The sequence below is a fragment of the Phytophthora cinnamomi genome, assembly GCF_018691715.1.
Source record: "Phytophthora cinnamomi strain GKB4 chromosome Unknown Contig55, whole genome shotgun sequence".
NCBI lineage: Eukaryota > Oomycota > Peronosporomycetes > Peronosporales > Peronosporaceae > Phytophthora > Phytophthora cinnamomi.
The window spans coordinates 429,130-449,785 of NW_027150988.1; the positions used below are offsets into that span (position 1 = coordinate 429,130).

At 56.4% G+C, this 20,656-nt stretch overlaps 3 protein-coding genes across 3 annotated transcripts; all 3 read left to right on the forward strand.

Annotated features, from left to right (window-relative positions):
• Window positions 1-774, forward strand: IUM83_12818 (RNA-dependent DNA polymerase; the record flags this gene model as incomplete). The annotated part of the gene is made up of 1 exon (XM_067937463.1): window positions 1-774. One exon carries the CDS (start codon window positions 1-3, stop codon window positions 772-774), a length of 774 nt encoding a protein of 257 aa, XP_067788118.1.
• Window positions 775-798: 24 nt separating this feature from the next.
• On the forward strand, window positions 799-1,032 carry IUM83_12819 (RNA-dependent DNA polymerase; the record flags this gene model as incomplete). Its single annotated transcript, XM_067937464.1, has 1 exon — window positions 799-1,032. One exon carries the CDS (start codon window positions 799-801, stop codon window positions 1,030-1,032), a length of 234 nt encoding a protein of 77 aa, XP_067788119.1.
• Window positions 1,033-4,675: 3,643 nt separating this feature from the next.
• On the forward strand, window positions 4,676-19,968 carry IUM83_12820 (uncharacterized protein; the record flags this gene model as incomplete). The annotated part of the gene is made up of 2 exons (XM_067937465.1): window positions 4,676-4,840; window positions 19,885-19,968. The coding sequence occupies 2 exons, from the start codon at window positions 4,676-4,678 to the stop codon at window positions 19,966-19,968; spliced, it is 249 nt and encodes an 82-aa protein (XP_067788197.1).
• Between the last annotated feature and the right edge of the window lie 688 nt (window positions 19,969-20,656).

Sequence of the window (20,656 nt, forward strand, 5' to 3'; positions counted from 1 at the left end):
ATGGCGACGAAGAACACGACGACGGCCAAGACATTCATGGCGCTTGCAAGGGAGGCGTCGTCAGCACATGCGATCGTCGACGAGGCAGCCCGTGCGGAACGGCGACGGCGGAAGAGGATCGCCCGGGGCAAAGCACGGCGACAGCGCCAGACTGATCGTGAGCAAGGCACAACGACGGCGCCACAGCGTGATACGTCAGTGGCACCGACGACACAGACCGGGATCTACGGCAACAACGCAGTGGCTGGTGACGAGCTCGGCCAGGAAGGCGAATACCAAAAGAAGGTGGTGCACGACACGCCACTGCGGCGGTCGCGCACACGGCGGCGCTACGAGCGGATGGTGCGCAAGGCCAAGGCCAAGGAGCGCAGGGAGCTACGCGAAATGCTGGCGAAGATGCAGTACCTGGACGAAGCGTACTTCGTGTTCGAAGACACGCACCAGCGGCGAAGGAAAGAAACTGCTAGCGCGTTGACGCAGGGTGAGGCACAAGCGCGGGTATTCACGGCATTCAGTGCCACGGACGATCAGCAGGACAAGGCGAAGCTGCATCGCGCACGGCGGCGGTACACGTACCACAGTGGCAGCGTGTACGCGCACCCGCGTGTGCGCCACTACGAGGGCGGCGAACGACTGATCAGAGTTGGCCAGTTGCGAGCTCTGCAGGCCCCGACAGTGGAGTCGTTGCCGACGGCGAGGGTGCGGATCTGTGCTGAAGAGAAGCAGATCAAGTTAGATACCGGAGCGCAGTACTGCGTGGCGGGGGAAGCGTGACGAGCGTACGGAGAACGGCTGAGCATGCCACCACCTGTTGACTATGTTGAGGGCTTCACGGGAGCAGTCGCTAAAGTGTTGGGCGTGTGGCGATTTCGGCTCTGCACGCAGTACGAACAGATCATGACAGTGGACGCGCTCATAGTTGAGGGGGCGTCTACGGAGTTCCTGCTAGGTGAGAATTGGATGCTCGACAAGGGCGTCAAGATTGACTTCGTGGCCTGCGAGATGAAGTGGTTCGAGGAGGACGTCAAGTAGGTCGTGCCGTTCCGGTGCAGCGAGAGACGAAACAACGGTGTTGCAAGGGCACGACTAGTACGGCGTGCACGTGTGCAGACTGGCACGTGTCACAATGTCGAGCTGGCGGTGTCGGCAGCAGATGGCACTGAGGGCATGTTCATCCCCGACAAGAGGGTCGAGCCCCACTTAATGCTAGCGCCGACGCTGACAAAGGTCCACGACGGCAAGGTGACGATTCCGATCATGAACCTCGAGGGACGAACGACTAAGTTGCCGTCGAGAGAGGCTTTGGGAACGTGGTCGCCGACCAGAGATGTCATCAAGGTGTTGGAGCTGGACGGCGAGTTTGAACGTGATCGCGTTCGGCGGTGGGTCGAGCAGGTGGCGAAGGCTCGGGCGGAACCGTTGAGCAACGAGGGCGACTTAGCAATCGGTGACATGGAGAAGAAGGACAAGAAGTTGCTGTTGATGTTATTACGGAATTACCCTGAGTTGTTGGAGCCTAGGGAGGGGTGTCCTCCGATGACTACGCTAGGAGTTAGTCACGAAATTCACACAGGATCGGAAGCACCGATCAAGGTGCGACCGCGACGGTACTCGCAGGCGGAGCAAGCGATTATTGATGAGCAAGTCGAGAAAATGCTGGCGGATCGAGTCATTGAGGAGAGCTGTGGAGCATGGGGATTCCCCGTCGTGTTAGTCAAGAAAAAAGATGGAGGTGTGCGGTTCTGTATTGATTATCGGCAGCTTAACGCGATCACGAAAAGTGACATCTACCCCCTACCTCGTATCAGTGACACTCTGGACAACTTACATGGTGCACGGCGGTACACGAGCTTGGATTTGCACGCAGGATACTGGCAGGTCCCCGTGGCAGACAAAGATCGTGACAAGACTGGGTTTGTTACCAGGCGGGGGCTGTTTCGTTTCATTCGGATGCCTTTCGGGCTTGCAAATGCTCCTGGCACCTTCCAGAGGATGATGAACGCAGTTCTGTGAGGGTTTACATGGAGTAGTTGCTTAGTTTACCTAGACGACGTTATCGTGTTCTCGCGAGGCGACGTGGCACAGCATGTGGTGGAGCTAGCCATGATGCTCGAGAGGCTGCAGCAGGCCGGATTGTCTCTGAAGGCGAGCAAGTGCTCATTTGCTACCGAAAAACTAGAGTACTTAGGACATGAGCTTGATGCTTTTGGCGTCAGACCGATGGAGCGTTTGGTTGAGAGTGTGCGGCGGTTTCCGGTGCCAGCGGATGCGGCAGCAGTCAAGCGATTTGTCCATATGGCAGGCTATTACAGACGATTTGTACCGGAGTTCGCGAGCAAGGCAGCTCCGTTGACGATGCTGTTGAGGAAAGGCGTCGTGTGGAAATGGGGAGAATCCCAGCAAACAGCGTTTGAATGCCTAAAGAGAGAGCTCACGGAACGTCCTCTCCTCGCATATCCAGACTTTACGCTACCGTTCAAACTTGTGACCGATGTCTCGACGGTGGGCCTAGGGGTGACGCTCACGCAGGACCAGGGTGATGGTGAACAACCTATAGCCTATGCGTCCAAGATTAACTCGGTAACAGTGACAAAGTATAGCATTACGGACCTAGAGTGCGCAGCCGTGGTGTGGGCGGTGAATTTATTTAGACCCTACCTCTACGGACGGAGATTTGAGCTTGTGACGAATCATGCAGCCTTACGATGGCTGATGACGTCGAAAGACCTGACGGGAAGATTGCATCGGTGGTCACTTCAACTACAAGAGTATGAATTTAAAGTAGTCTATCGACCGGGAGCTAGCAATGTGGTGGCAGATGCTCTGTCACGAGCACCTGTGCGAGTGGTGACTGGCGGACAACCAGGTGCAGCAGCGGTCGGCGGTGAAGGCCAGCTGGCGGATAGTGAGATTCGGAGTGAGCAAGCACACGACCGGATGGTGGCGAACCTGCGAAAGAGGGGCAAGTACGGCGACAAGTCTGTGGTGATTGACGACGGCATTGTATATATTGTGGAGACCGACGGCAGGCGACGAGTGGTATTGCCAGCGTCGCTCTGGCCCAAAGTGCTCAGAGAGAACCACGATTCAATCTATGCATGTCATCTACGGACTCCGCAGACGTACGCGCGGATAACGCCTAACTACTGGTCGCCAGACATGAGGGCTACGATTCGAAAATGGGTACAGTCCTGTCGAGATTGCGGTACTCGCAAGACGAAGGTGAGGGAAGTGATCCCGCCGCTGAGGAGTCAGGGCGTAGGAGAAGCTGGTGATCGGTGGGCGGTAGACGTTGCAGGGCCGTTGCCAATGACGGCGGACGGCAATCGGTACGTCGTAGCCGCAGTTGACTATGCTACGAGGTTTGCAGTGGTAGCGGCGGTCCCGAGCCACACGGCGAAAGATATAGCCCGGTTCATTGTCAAAAAGCTGGTGTTGGTGTACGGCCCCATGCGCGAGGTCGTTATGGATGGCGCGCCGGAATTGAATAGCGCGGTGATTAAAGCGCTGGTGGACATGTTGCAGATGAAGCAAATCACCCCTGTACCGTATAGGCCTGCACTACTAGGCCTGGTAGAGAGGTTCCATCGGTCCTGGAAGGACATGGTTGCTATATTCGTGGCTGAGGCACAGGACGATTGGGATCACTGGTTGCCTTGTGCTGCGTACGCGTACAATGGTGCGCGGCACTCTGGCACGGGGTACAGCCCCAATGGGCTAATGCTAGGCCGAAGACTAAGAACTCCTAACGAGTTGTTGCGCGTGAACGGCGTCACGCAGGTTGGGGTACACGCGAATTATCACCGCAAATTAGTGACGAACATGGCGAAGGCCACGGAGGCAGCGCGTGTGGCGTTGGAGCGAGACCAGCGACGACGCGCGAGGTACTACGATAGGCAAGCTAGACAGGTGCGAGCGTTTGCGCCTGGAGATCTAGTGTGGGTGCTGAAACGCTCCCGCGGCAAGGGCATCACCAAACTGGCTCATCAATGGGTGGGCCCGGCGAAAATTGTACAGGATGCTGGATATGACAATTGGGAGGTCATTCGAGACGACAATGGTGAGCGGTTAATCACGCACACAAGCTTCCTAGTAAGTTCGCAGTGTCCGAGTGACTCGTTGGGTATTGTGGCAGATCGAATATTGACAGAGCTGGCTGAGGAAGAGGGCGACAGCATAGACATAATGGGTACTCCGAGAGCGGTCATCGCGGGCGGAAGTCAACCGTCGGTGCCTGAGGCAACGACACGGGCGACTGAATCTGAGCGGAGTATGGAGCAGGCAAGACGGGGAGCCGGCGGAAGCGAAGGAATGCTAGCCAGCTCAGGTGACGTTGGCCAAGACGCTAGTGGCGGTGAACAGCCAGCAGCCGGTGGACCAGTACATGAAACGGTAGCTACAAGAGGTGGCGGTGCGCTAGCAGCGCCGAGCCCAGGAATAGCGGCAGCCAGTAGCGACGTAAGTAGCAGCACCACGGCGGGGGCGGCCGCGAGATCTCGTACCTCAGTGAACAATCAGCGGCACAAGCGACGAGCGCAGGCAGATGCAGAAGCCACAGACGAGGAAGATCGGAAGCGGCGGCGAAGGCAAGAGGCAGACGCTGCGCGGGAAGCGCGACTGGCAAAATGGCAGGCTGCACGTGACGAGCAGAAGTCCACAGCAGCGGAAGAATCTGATGCAGACCAGGATCGTGGGCTACACAGCGGTGCGAAGGCCGGTGCACAGGGAAGTCCTGGAGGACGCGGCGGTGACGTCGAGGGCGCTGCAGATCGACATGAAGGCGGAGCACGAGTGCGTGCCGACGGTGAACTTCGAGGCCGCGACAAGGGCGGAGTATACGGTGGGGACGGTCAGACAGGCAGCGCAGTGCAACTGCTACGAGGGCGGGGTAGGCCGCGACTACCGGAGCCGATGCCAGCCCTACTGCAAGTCGAGACAGCGGGATACATTGTGGAGCAGGCACGACGGCACGCGCGTAATCGCGCAGGTCGCTACGAAGTGGAGTACGAAGTGGAGTATGCAGCGAGACGCGGTGAGTCGACGGAGCGACGATGGCTCAACGCAAATCAATTTGAGGAGCTCTTGGATGCGGGTAAGATCGAGGGCGATCTCACAGCCGGGGATGGCGTCTAGTAGTGGTGCTCTCAATGTGACGAGAGGACATGACGAGATGGTGATCGACCTGACGACGACGTGAGAAGTGTGGTGAACACCAACGGGCTGGTGACGGAATATGTGACGACGGAGTGGGCGGTGACGACGGCGAGCCAGCAGGCTACCACCATGGTCGGTGAGGGTAGCGGAGGATCGGCAGAGAGGAGATGTCGAGTCGACATTGAAGGACAGAGCGCTGGAAGATCGCGGGAGGGGTGACCCGATAACGACTTGTAGCAGGGACGAGTGCAACGCCAGGAGGGGCGACGACGTAGAGTGCGGGGCCAAGGAGGGCCAGTAGGTAGTAAAGGGCGCCGGGCTTTGTAGGTGGTCGATAGATGTAGGAGGGTAGCGAGCCGCGGTCTGCCGCTCGACCCTCAGTTGAGATTTGGTGCAGGACCGGCATCTGATCGAGACTAATAAAAGTCACTTGGCAGCCGGACGCCAGAGGTCGTGCTGTTGTGCCTAGTCTGAGTGGGGTGCACCGCAACGGAGCGAGGTACGCGGGTAGGAGATCGCGTATACTTCAATTGACAGTAGGGTGCTGGGGGCCTCGGAGAGAGACCGAGGGGGCAGCGGCGCCGGTATGCGCGCCGGCGTCGAGGCCGAGGGACACGGGGATCGGCTAGCGCACTTGTGCCGACGCCCCGAGTCCGCTGCATGTTTGCATGTAAACCGGAACGCTTGCGGGGAGCAGCCTAAAGACCTACCGGGGTTGCGGTCGCCGATAATCGCTCCCTCCCCACTGTCCCTATCCCTCGCACGGAGAGCGTGCAGGGCCAGCATCGGGCTGGTTAGTCATTGAGAGCTGACGCTCCCTACCTACGCGAGACCGCTGCCTCTGAGACGACGTGCTGACCGAGTAGCTTTGGTAAAGTTATTCGCCACCGGGAGGGCGACAGCTACAGCGGTATCGTTCTACCACCACGATCCTGCTGACGTTGCGTTTGAGAGATCGAGAGATTATGGGTCGACTTCCAGGATGACCGGATATTCTGTCGCTGGTATGCCAGGCAGGCGGCGTCGATCGGGCCCAATCCGAAGTTGACCCGCCGATGCAGGCCCAGAACGTTAGTGGCGCATCAGGGTTGCCGTGGACGATCGGCTAGCAATGCCACGATGTTAGTACCCGTGATCAAACCGTCCTGATAAGCTGTGGTGGGAGCCGGTTCGGTCATGCCTCGGATCCGCTGCGAGAATATCCAGCCAGAGGGTATCAAGACCTCGCAGTTGATGGTGGACAGTCGTGGACGTAAGCCCGGTAGAGATCTAGGAGGCGATCAAGGGAGGGGGGGGGGGGTCCCTCCACCAGTAGGAAATGATTTGCGCGATGATCGAGGCGAGGAAAATCGCGATCGCGATCTTTCAGAATATGGGGCCGATGACCGACGTTCGGTAAACACTGGGAGGCCGGTCACGGTGCGGGTCGATGAAGCTGATTGACGGCGGTGGGAGGGGCGTCGGATCGAGATCGGGCCAAGACGGCAATCTCGATCACCGTTTGACAAGTAGGACCAGATCAACCTACGGGAGGCTGACCGTGGGCGGACTGGTCGTTCGCCTGTTTCGCTTCTGCGAGTGAGCGGTCGAGCAATTCGATTGACTCGATGGAGGGACAGAGGCTGCTTGTTTGAGATGGCGTTGACCGGTACGTGGCGAAGCAAATCTGCTGCGTCCACGCCTTGTGAGGGGGGGATTTACCTTGATAGAACTCGTTCCGACGAACATCCACTCATCCTGCTGCTCGGGACATACCACGGGGCCTCTTTAGAGCGCCCCTGAGTGCGTCGAAGAGATAAAGTGCTGCCCACGATAAAAATGGTCGTGCGATGGATGGGAAATGACGCGGTCGACTCGGGATGCCCTGACGTGACTCAACCGTTTGAAATCAGCAGCTCGCTGCGACGGAATGACCGGAGACAAAGTCTGCGGACTGTTCAGCGACCTGACGAACGGTCCGGCACGTCAATGATACCCCTAGCTCCCAAAATAGGTCAAGACGTCATGGACGGAACCGACGGAACAATTTCGCATCCAGAACTGCGGAAAAGGGGTATCGATGGCGAGTCGTCACTACCACGCGGCGCAACGCCCCGATGAGACTCTGCTGGATTACTTGTATCGGCACAGCGTTGCTGACCTGAGAGCCATTATCCAGTACGCCGATGGCACAGCGAGGGAGCAGCGAGAGCATGTAGAACACTTCGCCAAGACGCTGAACACTCAGGAAGAATAGCTCGCCTCGCGACTCACTCTGATGGAAGTCCCGGCTTCTCTTGGGCTGGAGAAAAAGCCACGTGCTCGGCAGCGTCGGCTGGCCCACCGTAAGAAGTCCTCTTCGGCTCGAGCAAGTTCCGTCAGAAGCCGCCAACTCCGCCACCCCAACAGGCCCAAGCGGCCTATGCGATTCTAGTCGTGCCGGACGAATTCGACTCAGAACGCGAAAGTCACGGCGACGACGACCCCCTGAACGACTAAGACGACGATGAAGAGGAGCGAGTCAAACTGTTCGTCACCGGGCAAGCGCCACCCGGCGAGGGCAACACGTCGAAACTTTGACTCGGAAGACTCGGGACGCGACTGTCCGCGATGCCGTTACTGCGGCTCGCGTCGCCACAATGCCGCGGACTGCTGGCGCCTGTTGGCATGCCAGAAAGGTGGAGGCCGCCATCCGACGGACCGACGCTTGAAAGTGTGCAAGTCCTGTGGCGACATGTATGACGCTGGAGAATTCCTGCTCGAAGAATTGTTCAACCAACTTCGCCAGTGGTATGACCCACACAAACACGCGGGGATGTTGTCCCCGACAGCCGACAAGTTGACAAACTAGTTCGCTCGCTGGCTTGGAAACCAGTACGAGACTAGCGACTTGTTTCCGTCTGTGCCTATATGGCGAAGAAGTCGCAAGAGGCGGTTAGTGAGAGCCCGACTTCCCTGAATGATAACACATGTGAATCCAACCTGGAACAAACCACGCGAGAACGCGCACCCCGTGTTTCAGCTATCCGACGGACGATGAGTATTCGCGGGAATCGCCCCTGAACAAGATCAACTTGCAGCCAGGAGAACGTCATGGAATCTGGAAACACTACGCGCCGCACCAGTGGTACAAGCAGGCCGAGCTTCACGGGAAGTTGGACAATCGCCACGCTCTGCTGTTGCTTGATACAGGACCACCCTGGACACCACGTTTGCCCGTGCGGTATGCTGTTTGATCGACACTGACATCAGGCAAACGTGTGTGGGAATCCGCGATGAAACATATTTCACAGCGAGGAGAGCGACAGCCAAGATTGCCTTGGGAGGAAACCTGGTGTACTACATGCACATTGGGGTTGGAGACTTGGCTGGTCAACCCGCGATCTTGGGGGTGAACTTCATGGTGCCGGCTGGTGTGCGCGTAGATACCGCGGACGCCACAGCGTGCCTCCGCAACGAGGTGCGCATTCAGCTGACCGGGGGGAGACCGCTGTACGGCGCAAAGATGCGTCCGGTGAAAGTTAAGGCGCCTGTAAGGCTGGACCCGGGACGTGCGTACAAGTTCCTGCTTCGGCCAGATCGGAACACGCCGCTCCTGTGGGTCCCGAGAGGAGATTCATGGGTCACCACATCTGTGAGGGTAACGTCAGGTGAAGAACATACCTGCGCGTGACGAATGTAGGAGACTTTGCGATAACACATGGCGCCCACAAGACGCCGGGGTAGTGGACACCGACTGGCGATTTCCCACGAGCGCGAGGTTTTGCCCAGCTGGGGTCTCGCCGCTACCAAGAATGGCAAAATCTGGCATATGGCGCGACGTGCGCTGCAGACGAGACCTGGATTCCCGCTGGGTTTCACGGACCTATGGTCGAACGCGTCACTTACCCGACGTCCAAGCGGAAGCTGCGTCCGAAGCCGAAGATGGAATACGAACAGCCCGGCACGCGACAAAGGCCGATCCCAGTGCTGAGTACCGTCGCCATAGCTCCAATGGGACTAAGGCCGAGACCGCTGCTCGAGGAAGAGACCAAAGAATCGGCTCGAATAGAACCGGAAGCACAACCCAACACCCTGCCAGTCGTGACGGGAGAAGTTGCGACGGGAAAAGGCGAGAAGGAAGCAATGCCTGAGCCTGAACAGGCAACCGAGTCGGACCAGATAAAGCGGAAGAGAACGCGGTACTCATCCATGAATGATCAGATCTCATCGCCGTAGACCTCGCATCAGAAATACCAGTGCTGTCGGACCTCTCGTTGACTGCCGAGGTGAAGATCGAAAGACCTTCACGTCGGGGCGCCGACCGGAGAGTCGACCGAAGAAGCCGCGCGACAAGAATATCGATTGCTTCAGACCATCTGGAAGCGACGGAAATGACTGGTCGGGAAAGGAAACGCCTTGCCGCCCGCGGTTGTGGACGTTGTTTACGACATCGAAGTAGGTGATGCGAGAGCGATAGCTCAACGCGTCCGAAAGTTCCCACCGCAATTTGGATAGAAGGTGTCGGAATTGATCAAGGGAATTCTCAATGCGGCCAGGATTCAGACGTCGTAGTCATTATGGGCGTCACCTATCGTCGTGATTGTATAGAAAAACGGCGTCGATGGCTCTGCAGGGACCACTGAGTGGTCAGCGGATTCACGCAGCTGATGATCTAACCCATACCACTCGTCAAAGCAGTGTTGGACGACCTGGACAACTATCTGTGGTACCGCTCCCTCGCTGTGGCTACCGGGTTCTGGACCGTCCCCATGACAGACCGGGCCCTGCTGATCTCAGCCTTCGTCACCCCGCTGGGCTTGTACGAATGGGTGCGGATGCCTTTCGGCCTGTGCAATGCGCCGCATCTATACCAAATGTTGCTTGACAACGCGCTCAATGGGTTCTTGAAGCTGTCCCCGGACGGCAGTACCAGGGACGTCTTCGAGGATGGAGAACCGAAAGCCTCACGGATCCACCCCGTTTTGGGACGGGTGTCATACATCGATGACATTCTGATTGGCGGTACGTCGTAGGGCGATCTATGGGAGAAAGTCGAGCGCTTGCCTGATGTTTGCGAACGGTGGCACTTGGTCATCAGCGTAGAGAAGGGTGAGTGGGGAATGTCCCAGGTCGACTACCCGGGCCACATATAGTCGGAGCACGGCCTCCAGGCGAAGTCTAAGAACCTCAAGTCACTCAAGACGCTGGAATTCCCTTGCACGGTCAATGGTCTGCAGTCTTTCCAAGATAGCCATAACTACTACCACCGATTCATCGCCGATTTCGCGATCTACGCGACCGCGTTGTACTCGCTGACGGAGACAGCCTTCGATGATTACGTCGCAAAGCCCGAAGACCGCGAGCAGGAAAATGAACCCACGCTACACATGACTTCGCCGCACTCAAGGCCAAGCTTGGCGGAACCCCGATGCTGAAGTAGTTCGACGCAAGTCGAGAATCCGTCGTAATCGTGTATGTCAGTGACTAGGTCATCTCAGGTATGCTCGCTCACGTCCACGACGTGTTGTGTATGCCGGTGAAGTTCATCAGCAGCGCCCTGAAGCCCAACGATTTGAACCACAGTGTTGTTGAGAAGTAAATATCAACCCTGTTGCGCGACCTGTGTGAATGCTATACGCTGCTGGTCGGCCTGCCGATCCGCGTCTTAACTCGTCAAACGACGCTCGCTTGATTGTTCCGATTCAAGGGACTTCGGGACCGACTCTCACAGTCGCCCGCGTTCCTTTCCCCGTGGAGGCCCGGAATTGCCCGTCCCATGAAGGGAGAAGAGGAGATCCTTGGGTACTCTGGCCGTAAACAGCATACCCCGAGCGTTCGTTGATACCGCTCTGGAGGGAAATGCCCCGCGGAAACGCGTGACGACGGTAACTGTCATCCCAGTTCCGGTTGTAATGACAGGTTCACGACATGAGCATCGACGTCTCAGCTAAGGCTAAGCGGGAGGGCGGTGCGTTCAGCGCAGTTGTCTGGAAGCTGCCTGGCTGGGAGGTCGTACAAGCCACATATGGTTACGAGACGGACCTCACTGTCCATGTGGCCGAGTATCGGAGATTGCTCCTCGGGTGCTGTCTCGTGGAAGAATTGGATGGGGTCGCGCGACTGGTAGTCTGTGGGTACTCCAATTTTGGCATCCGATATACGCAGGATAAGATGGAGTGCAAGTCACCGGGGTTGAAGCTTCTAACGAGCTCGGAACACGTTACAAACGTGGTCCGTCATGAACTTCTCCACGTACGTCAGGATTGGAATGCGAGCGCCGACTTGACTTGTTGCCTGGACAGGCTCTACAGCAGCAAGGCGGCTGGAGCACTCACAACCCAGACGAGATCCAGGACTTGAAGACACTGAACCGTTTGAGAGTGCTCATCCTGCCCCAAATACTAGCCTCAGGTGCACAGGCCCTCGGCGACCCCGTCAACGAAGACCTCGACACTGGTAACCGCGTCACGGACACGCCGGAGCCCGACGCAATAAAGCCAGACGACACCAACACGGGTCGTTGGGCAGCACCAGTCATCACAGTAACGACACGCTCCGCTGTAGAGCGAGCAAGAGGAACAGTGATCGAACACCGGAAGTTCTGCAAAAGCTTGTGGTTCATCGGCTTCGTCTAGACCGCATTCGGGTCGCACAGGATGAACAAGGATGGATCGCAAACTTGAAGAAATACTTGAGTAGTGATATTGAGGGTCTCTACAGGCTCGTAGGGAAGGACTGTCACAAGATCGCTCACCAGTATGCAGAAGGTCAATGCAGCCTCCTCTATTATTGTGTGAAAGGCGACGAGGCTGCCGAAGACCGTGACACACTTGCGAATCTGGTCGTTCCCAAGACGCTCCGCGATGACGTCCTCCATCCCTAGCCTGGAAGGCAAACACCACCGCACATATCAACGTGTACAACGCCACTTCCATGGTCCTGGGGTTTTCCGGAGTGTCCAGCGCTACGTCGGGGAATGCACCGGCTACGAGACGGCGAAGGACCGGCCTACAATCAAAGACGAGTCACCAGGCAACATCGTCACGACGTATCCCTTCCAAGGCATCACCATGGACCACATCCCGTGTCCAGCAAGAGCAACACGGAGCAGCTAGTGTCCCACTCGGGTTCACAGAGGTCACGGCCTTTCCAACCCCAGTCCCTGACCGTCTCCCGCCACCGAAGGAAGGTTTTGGGCCCGCCGCCGCAAATTGGGCAGTTCCGAATCACCGGGGCCTGCTTCAAGCAGAAGGGGTCCTGACTCTACGCGCAGCGTACTTCCCGCCGCCAACACGGAGCCAGCGCGCCAGCGGCGACTTTGTGCTTGCAGTAGTGCACATGCTTGCTCCACACCGTCTGTACCCCTACTTGCTGACCGACAGAGGCGCGCACGAAATGCCGATGTCCTTCGTCAACCGAATGCGGTTGCTCGAATGCATCACATTCGATGATAGCCCAGCCGTCCACGCACCCACAGCTGGACCACGGTTTCGCCGATACGGTGCCTCGGTCTTGCACTACCGACGTGCGGACCACATGACCCGGCTCGAGGCGGGATCCACCGGCGCCGACATCGCAAAGACTTCGGCCCGAGCGCCTTTGCACCTCCTGCTTCACCATGCACATCGTACTTCGACTTACTCAGTGCGATCCAAGGGCTTCTTACGTTGGCGGAATGATACGAGTTCATGTCTCGCCCGTTGCATCGCCGTCGCGAGTTTGTGGTTGCTAACATGGACAACTACCCTGCTCACACACCGCGTCGCGAGCTCCGCACGCTCCACGAGGTTAACCTTCACCTCGGCGTGGTGTACGTGCACCTGTCGAATGACTCTCCGTATTTCTGGCGCGACTTCTTGGCGGCTGCATCTCGGATCGAGTTTAACTCGGTCGTTAGGGCTATGTACTTATAACAGCTCAGCAACACACCGGTGGCTCCCGTGCCCGCCTCACCGCGCCGACCGTCGTCGCCCCGGAGTGGCTTGAGCAGTCGCAACGTCTGCAGCATCGCCTCTCCACGTACCCGCCCAAGCAGCATGCCGATCAGTGTGCATGCCCTGATTCCTCGCAGCACCAACGGCTTGGAACCGTGCCTCCGGTACGCCGGGCGGTGGTGTCTGCCGAGGCGGACCAAACGGTGAGTGCGCCGTCACCTGCCGACGAGACTCCATGGACCGCCATGGTACCGCCGACGCGCTTGACACCCCACCCGTGGCGAGCACCCACGGACCTACGCCGAATACCAGCACGGCGGTAAACCGACCGGACCAAACGCACAGTGCCGCGCGAGCTGCATTTGCCGGTGAGAGCTCCTCCCAGCATGCCACCGATGCTTGCGTGACTAACGCTGCTCACGTGTGTGTTTCAGTCCTTCCCAGCCTGCAACCACCGCTGCTTCTAGGGTCCCTACGATCCTGCCACCTCCCTCAGCACATGCACTCCAGTGCCTACAAGACTCTAGCCAGCGGCGTGCCGAGCTCTGGGGGTCCATCAGAGACGCGACCATCGCTACCGCATTCAGTGCGGATGGCGTACGATTCCCAAGACGTGCCAATCCGGGCACCCTGGACGATGCAACGCGATGCGGGTTCAACAAACCCATGCAATCGGAGATGTCCGAGTTCATCCGGCGGACGCGACTGCAACTGGCACGTTTCGTGGAGCTGGTTCGTGGTCAAACCTCGGACGATTATCGCCCCAACAAGGCCATACTGCCTGCCGCCCTGCGCCGTTGCTGCGCCGGGTACACACCCATTGAAGATCACGTCCAAATTGCGGAGGAGGGTGTGCGAGTGACCCTGACCACTCCATTGACGACTCAAACGTCCTTCCCCTGGAACCTCCCCTCGGCGTCCGAGTGCATCCAGGTTCTCCGGGCCAACATCCGCAAGGAACCAGATTTATTCCGCTGCATCGTCGTCGACTCGAACATAATTTACATTTGGCCCGAGATTTTTGTCCGTTCATTCGGCGTCGTCGACAAAGGGGATAGCGACCTACTCACCACGAGACGTGTCATCCACGACACATCCCATCCAGTCCACAGCTCAGTCAATGATTACACAGATCCTGACTCCTTCCCGAGGACCACTTTCGAGCACTGCCCCAGCATCGCACAAGACATCATGCGATGTCGCACCGCCGACCAAACCCACGCCGTCAAGCTGATGGCTGGCGACGTCGCCACCGTTTACCGGAATGCCAGCATTCACAGCGTGAGCGTCCACATGTTTGTAGGGCACATCCCGGAAAACAACGCGATCATGATCGACCTATCCGTTGCCTTTGGGTGGACTGGAAGCTCTTGGCATGTACTGCATCCTAGGCAACGCGGCGGCCCATATCCACCGCTCGACTGGTAACGCGAGTCATCCACCTGGATTCTACAAATGGCACTGGGTTGACGATCACGTCAACGTGACGTCCGATGCGGGATCGAACTGCGACGACATCAATCGTTCTCTCTGCTGGGAAACGACCTGTGTGGTGGGCAGCGCAGCCGTTCACGAGGACAAATTTTCGGAGTGATCCACGAAGTTAAAGGTTCTCGGCCTCATATCCGACACCGTCGCCTGCATGGTCTCCATACGCGATAATGAGGTAGCGAAGGCGAAGCAACTCAGCTCACAAGTGTTCAACGCTGTATAACTGTCATGGAACGGCTATCGCAGGCTTTTTGGCTCCCTCCAACACATGGTCACGTGCATCAGACCAGCTCGGGTCTTCCTGCATCGTCTACGGAGCGCAAAACACTACTTACACAGAGATCGACGTGTTTCAGTGGCTATGTGAAACGATCTCGTGTGGTGGTGGCAATTTCTTGATTCTCCATCCCTCAATGGGGCCCGCTCGAATACTTCGCAGCCCGGGCTCCCTTACATCACCATCGTGACCGACGCATCCGACGAAGGGGGTATGCGCAACCGTTCCATTGTCTCAGGTGTATCTCACATACCAATTCAACGGTACAGAAGCCATCTCATCATTGGCTTCCACGAGGGCATTCAGAACGACTTCGACGTCAACTTCCACGAATTCTTATCATGGGGTTTTGCCATCCACGCGTGGGCTCCGCAGTGGCACCGAGAACAGCAGCAGCCAAGTCCCATTCACGTCCACTTCCGCATTGACAATACCACAGCCGTTTCCTGGCAAATGAAGATGGCTTCCCGCAACCGTCGGGCACAGTGTTTGATCAGACTTATTGGCATATGGGAGATTGAGCACGGCCTGCGCTTCTCCGCCACTCATATCCCCGGCATCGAGAACTCGATTGCCGACGCAGAATCGCAGCGGTGAAACAGCGACGCGCACGCTCTCATTCTTTTCAATCGAACTCGTGGCTGGTCCCAGGCGCCGTCCCCTCCCTCCGTCGCATATCTCGAGACAGTCTGGCACAACATCTGCGAGAACACTCCATTGTTGCATCTTCATTTAAGACCTCCCGTCGCGCGTTCGACTTCTGGAAGGAGTGGCTAGCCCGCCGCGGAGCAGTTTGGGATACGAACCTGCCCGTGGCAATCCAACTCAGCCTTATCTCCAACTTCATCACCGAGTGCAGTGAGGCGCGGCGGGTGAACGCCTTTATCGTCCAGGTGTATAGTGCGAGTGCCGTGGGAAAATGGAAATTCCCCGAAGTACCTTTGGTGTCTTGTCACCACGCTCCAGTCACCAACCCACTGGATGAGTTGGAACTGGGACGGGATCAGGACTACTGGATCGGGGGATCCAGTATTGGCGTGCGTCCTTGTGTCAACCCCTGTCGGTACGTTTAAGTTTTGCGGACCGGATTTGCCACCTGAAGTTGTTGATAATATACGAATTGAGTATACAGAAATGCAACGGGACTGTCCTGAATGGGGTATGATCAGACTGAATGGTAGGAGTCACAGTCAGACCTGTAATTTAGAATAACCAACCACACACAAATACAGAAATAAAATTCCGAGCTAAACGTCACACAATATACAGCCACCACTTATTCTTTGAGACCCTTGGGTGGGGGTCAATACACCAGTCAACAATCGAGTCTTCACCCAGTACACTGGTTAGTACTGGATGCGACTCAGCGTTCGCGCACCACCCTCACTAGGTAAGGGAAATATAAGACAATACAAAATTCAGTCCTATCACACAGCAGTAAATCAATTCAGTCGCAGGGGTAACCGCTAACAACCACCTGAGACAACAGTAGGGAAATATGGAATGGACGTGGCAACTTGGTTATGAAGCTAGAGCAGATCACCCCAGGGTGCGATACCCCAGTCCTTGCCCGCCTCGGCTTGAAACAATCGAGAAGCCACTCACCCAACGCTCGCAACGTCGGGGAGGCTCAAACCGACCGTCGTCTTGGGCCCCCGGGCAATGTTCCGGGCAGCTTGTCCTCCACGCGGTGCTGGACGTCGTCCTCGGGACCGTCGAGCTGCTCTCTGCGGGGGGACTTGTCTGGTTCTCGGCAAATTGGTTTCTTGATTGTTCTTAGGTTTGACTAGCTATCTTCTATCACTTTGTTGACTTCTAATAAAGCTTTCAGTATGCTTGACTGGACTTGACTATGCTTTGATCTGTTGACGTCGACCTTCTTCACGGCATCACTCATCACTTGATGACAGCGGCATCTGGGTACATCGAGTCTTCGCAATCGAACTGGCCTTCGGCATCCGACGTGCGGCTAATACAGTGTCGACGGGTATGTCCTGGTCTTATTCAGGCTGGGAACAAACTCCATAGTGTAATCATGGTCAGCTTGTACTGGATGGGTATTCACTTGACTACATCCACGGTGGTCATCCGGGGATCGACTCGATTCAGTGCGATACTTATTCATTCCGTGTGTCACCATCCGGGATGCCACCATCCAGTCCGGTTAACCGTGAATCTTCATCTGGATGCACGGGGTCATGTTGTTGGGGGGGGGGATCGTTTGGTCTTGCTTCGATGTCTTGAACGGAGCCAATGCAAGGTGTAGCCGGGATACGTTCTCTGACTACACTTCTACGCCTTAGGCTTTTCCTGCGGTGAGGGTGTCGGCGGACGGACAGGATGTGTTACTCCTCGCTGAATATGAGCGCCCATCCAGAGGCACATCTCCGATCTTGTGAGCTCACACTAACTGCAAGCACTGGTAGTACCAAATCTCCACTCAAGCAATCACTCTCCACGTGTTACACAGTACGCCACTGGATTCCAATCCAGGGCGACCAATCAAAACTCCATTGTATCCACCCAGTTCGGCAATCGGATGTGGCCACGGGAAAAATTCCCGAGTCGCATCGTGTCAGCAGGATTCACAGCCTCGGGTCGGGTCAACCCGTGCGAAGCGCCACGATCAAGACCGCACTACTCGGCATCCGCCATTTCCTGCTGGCGTCTGGTCTCAGCTTTCCAACAAACCACCCACAGCCGTGGGTCACAGGTCTGCATGCTCGCACTGTCCAGGCGACTCCTTTCGGTAAACATTCCAGCAGCGATCTACAGCGACTGCGAAGGCCATCCAAGGTGTGTGTCAGCAGCCCAAGTGGTGAACGCAATCCAAGATGCGGCACTGGCCTGCGGAGAGAACCCCAAGCTCTACAGCACGTAATTGCTCAGAGCTGGCGGCGCAACAAACGTGTATCGTTCCAGAATCGACGCCCTCACCATTCTGTTCCACGGGCGGTGGGCGTGCATTCGCCTGTGTACGGAGTCGGTAGCCATCGTGGCTAATCCATGGTCAGCGGTGCCCCAAACACGGCGACATCACATTGACGGATACCAGCTACCACCCTCATTGGGGAGCTCAGCCCAGCCACACGGCTAGGTCTGTAGTGCGGTAGCTGCATATCCCACAAATGTATTTGTGTTGGCCCTTGATGGATTGTCATATCTTAAGGGGCTGGTCGCGTCATTTCCCTACTGGAGATCTCCAGTATATCTCCACCTCCATCTCCAGGTGCGCTGGTCGCGGAATCTCCGTCTACAGCCAGACGTTAAGTTAGTATTAATTACGAAACAAGGCATAATTTGGCGTCACAATTATGAAAATAGCCTATATCCCCCACTTCCACGTTCCAACTTCTGCCATGAGCAGGGCTCGGTAGCAGACCCCAGAATAGTAGCGTTCGTAGTGCTGTATCACTACTAATTAGTAGTACTATGCTATAGTACTGGTGGTTTGGCCGATTAGTAGTGCTAATTGAATAGTAGAGAGAAAAAAATGCCATTAGTAGTACTAGTTAGCACTACTATAGTTCCCCAAACTTCAACCCATGTGAGATCTTCGAAGGGCGCGAAAATTGGTGGCTTCGCGGCCTCCCCCACTCGCGCATTTCTCGTTTTGCGGCTCAAGCAACACACCCATGAAGTGCGCTAAGTTTGACTGTCATTGGAGCGAGATAGCGGATACATCTCCTTGCTCAGTTTGTGGCGGCCAGTGTGCAGCAAAGAGCTCTTCACGAAGCCAGATGTCGACCTATCAAAACGGTAACAATGCTATGGTGATATCTTCGCGTCTGATCTGTTTCCTCTAAGACATTGTGAATGCAGGTTCTGCAGTTGCTCGTGTGTGAGCAGATTCTTCAATGTTGGCAGTGATTCACAGGAGCTCAAACCAAATCACATCGTTCACAAGCTGCCTAAGAAAGGGACTGACTCGGTTTGGAGTGTGATACACCGTTTAGAGAAGCCTACCACCTACAGAGGCAAGACGTTCACACACATTTGCCTGCTGTGTGCGTATTATTACTATTATTCTTATTATTCTTATTATTATTATTATTACAAAGCCGTGCATCGCCCGGAACAGCTCTCGATTTTGCGGTGGGCGTGCGAAAAGAAGTACTTATAGGAGAATACAGTCAAGCGCTGATACTAGATCGCTGTCACTTAAACCGGATGGGCTACTCGATTGAGCTATGGATCCGATGGTTCCTAATAGAATTGAGAGATGTATATAATACGCAAGAACGCTATAACGCGCGTCCCCCGGTGATCACCTAGTTCGGCAAGATGAAACTGTTCTCCTGCCATAATCTTTGTCGTAGCCCATAGGTGCTACTGCGCGTGCCCGGTTGCCTCCTGCTCTTCTCATTGGACTCTAGCCAGAGCAACACCGCAACTTGACGCTGCACCCGAGCCCAAGCTTGATCTTGAGCCGCAATCATGGCGACACTGGCCTCCAAAGCTTGGTCACGGCAGCCGTGAGCTTCATCTAGTGCTTAACCCGCCACGCCACTCCCTGGCAGCGGAGTCGCTGCAATGCAGACTTTACATGTTGGTGCCGCTGAAAGCACGCCCCCGCCACCGAGAAGCCACGACGATTGCAATGGTTATTTTCAAGCTAGTGAAAATAGCTTTCTGTGAGGAGGCCGCAAAGCTAGCTTTGTGGCGAAACCCAGGGTATTTCCAAAGGGGAAAGTTTATTAACCTCTCATTCGCCAATGTCGGAGGCTCCGATGACACAAAAATATTCAGGTCGGAGCCTCAGAGATGATAACAGATGAGGAAAATGCAATCATAAAACCGATCTGTACAGTCTATGTGTTCGATAACGCGCGACAGGCTGACACTGCTAAATATGTATTGGTAGAAATACTCAAAAATCACGATTAGCCAAAAATAAGAATTTCCAATTTTTTTGTGTCGCCCTTTAGCTGTTTAGAGAAATGCTCTTATGCGGCCACAGTTCGTGTTGCCCCCACTTTCCCTTCTCCAGCGGTCCATGCCTCCCCCCCTCCAAGCAACTCGCAGGGGCACCGCTCGGCTTAGCAGGTGTCGCGTTGATCTCCTCAGTTCACCACCACGGTCATGGGCAATATCAAGGCGCTCATGAAGAAGACCAAGACGAACCAGGCGGACATCATGGTGCAGCAGTGATGTCGCCGGCTAGATGCTGGGGTCAGGAGCGGGCGCTACGGCTGCACTAGCGCGAGCTACTCGACTCCGATCACAGCTGACTTGCCCGCGTCCCTTTGCTGCGGGGTGGGCGCACCGCCCGCTCTCAGAGCCTGCATGGCGTCTCCACCGTCTCCCGAGCTTGTTGCGTTGGCCACCGTCGGCGCGTCCCTCCCCCACCGCTGGTCGTGGCCGCACGTCGTCCGACCGTCCGTTTCGGTAGCTGCGGGGCGGGCTCACCGCCCGCTCCCACAGCCTGCATGGCGTCTCCGCTCGCTGTTGTGACAGGAGCTGGCGTGAACGTCTTGAGCGGATCGGGCTCGTGGCAATGTGGCGTGGCACTGTGTGGCGCTGTAACAACCACTCACGGATCCCACACTGGAAGACATGTGTTAATATTTGATATTGCATATTATGTAGTTATACGGGTGTTCTAGTGTGTTGATGTCATTATTGGCTGATTCATTATTCCAATAATTAGTTTTCAATGTGAAGCTGTACCGCAACGACCAGGACGACCCGACGCACGCCGCGGAGTTGGCAATGGAACCTTCAACCACTGTTACCGCCTCCAGCGACGCGAGGGGCTAGCTGCGGCCGCCGGTAGCGGGCGGTATGCCCGTGCTACTCGCTTTGGCCTACGGCGCCACCGTTGTGATCCCAAACCTGC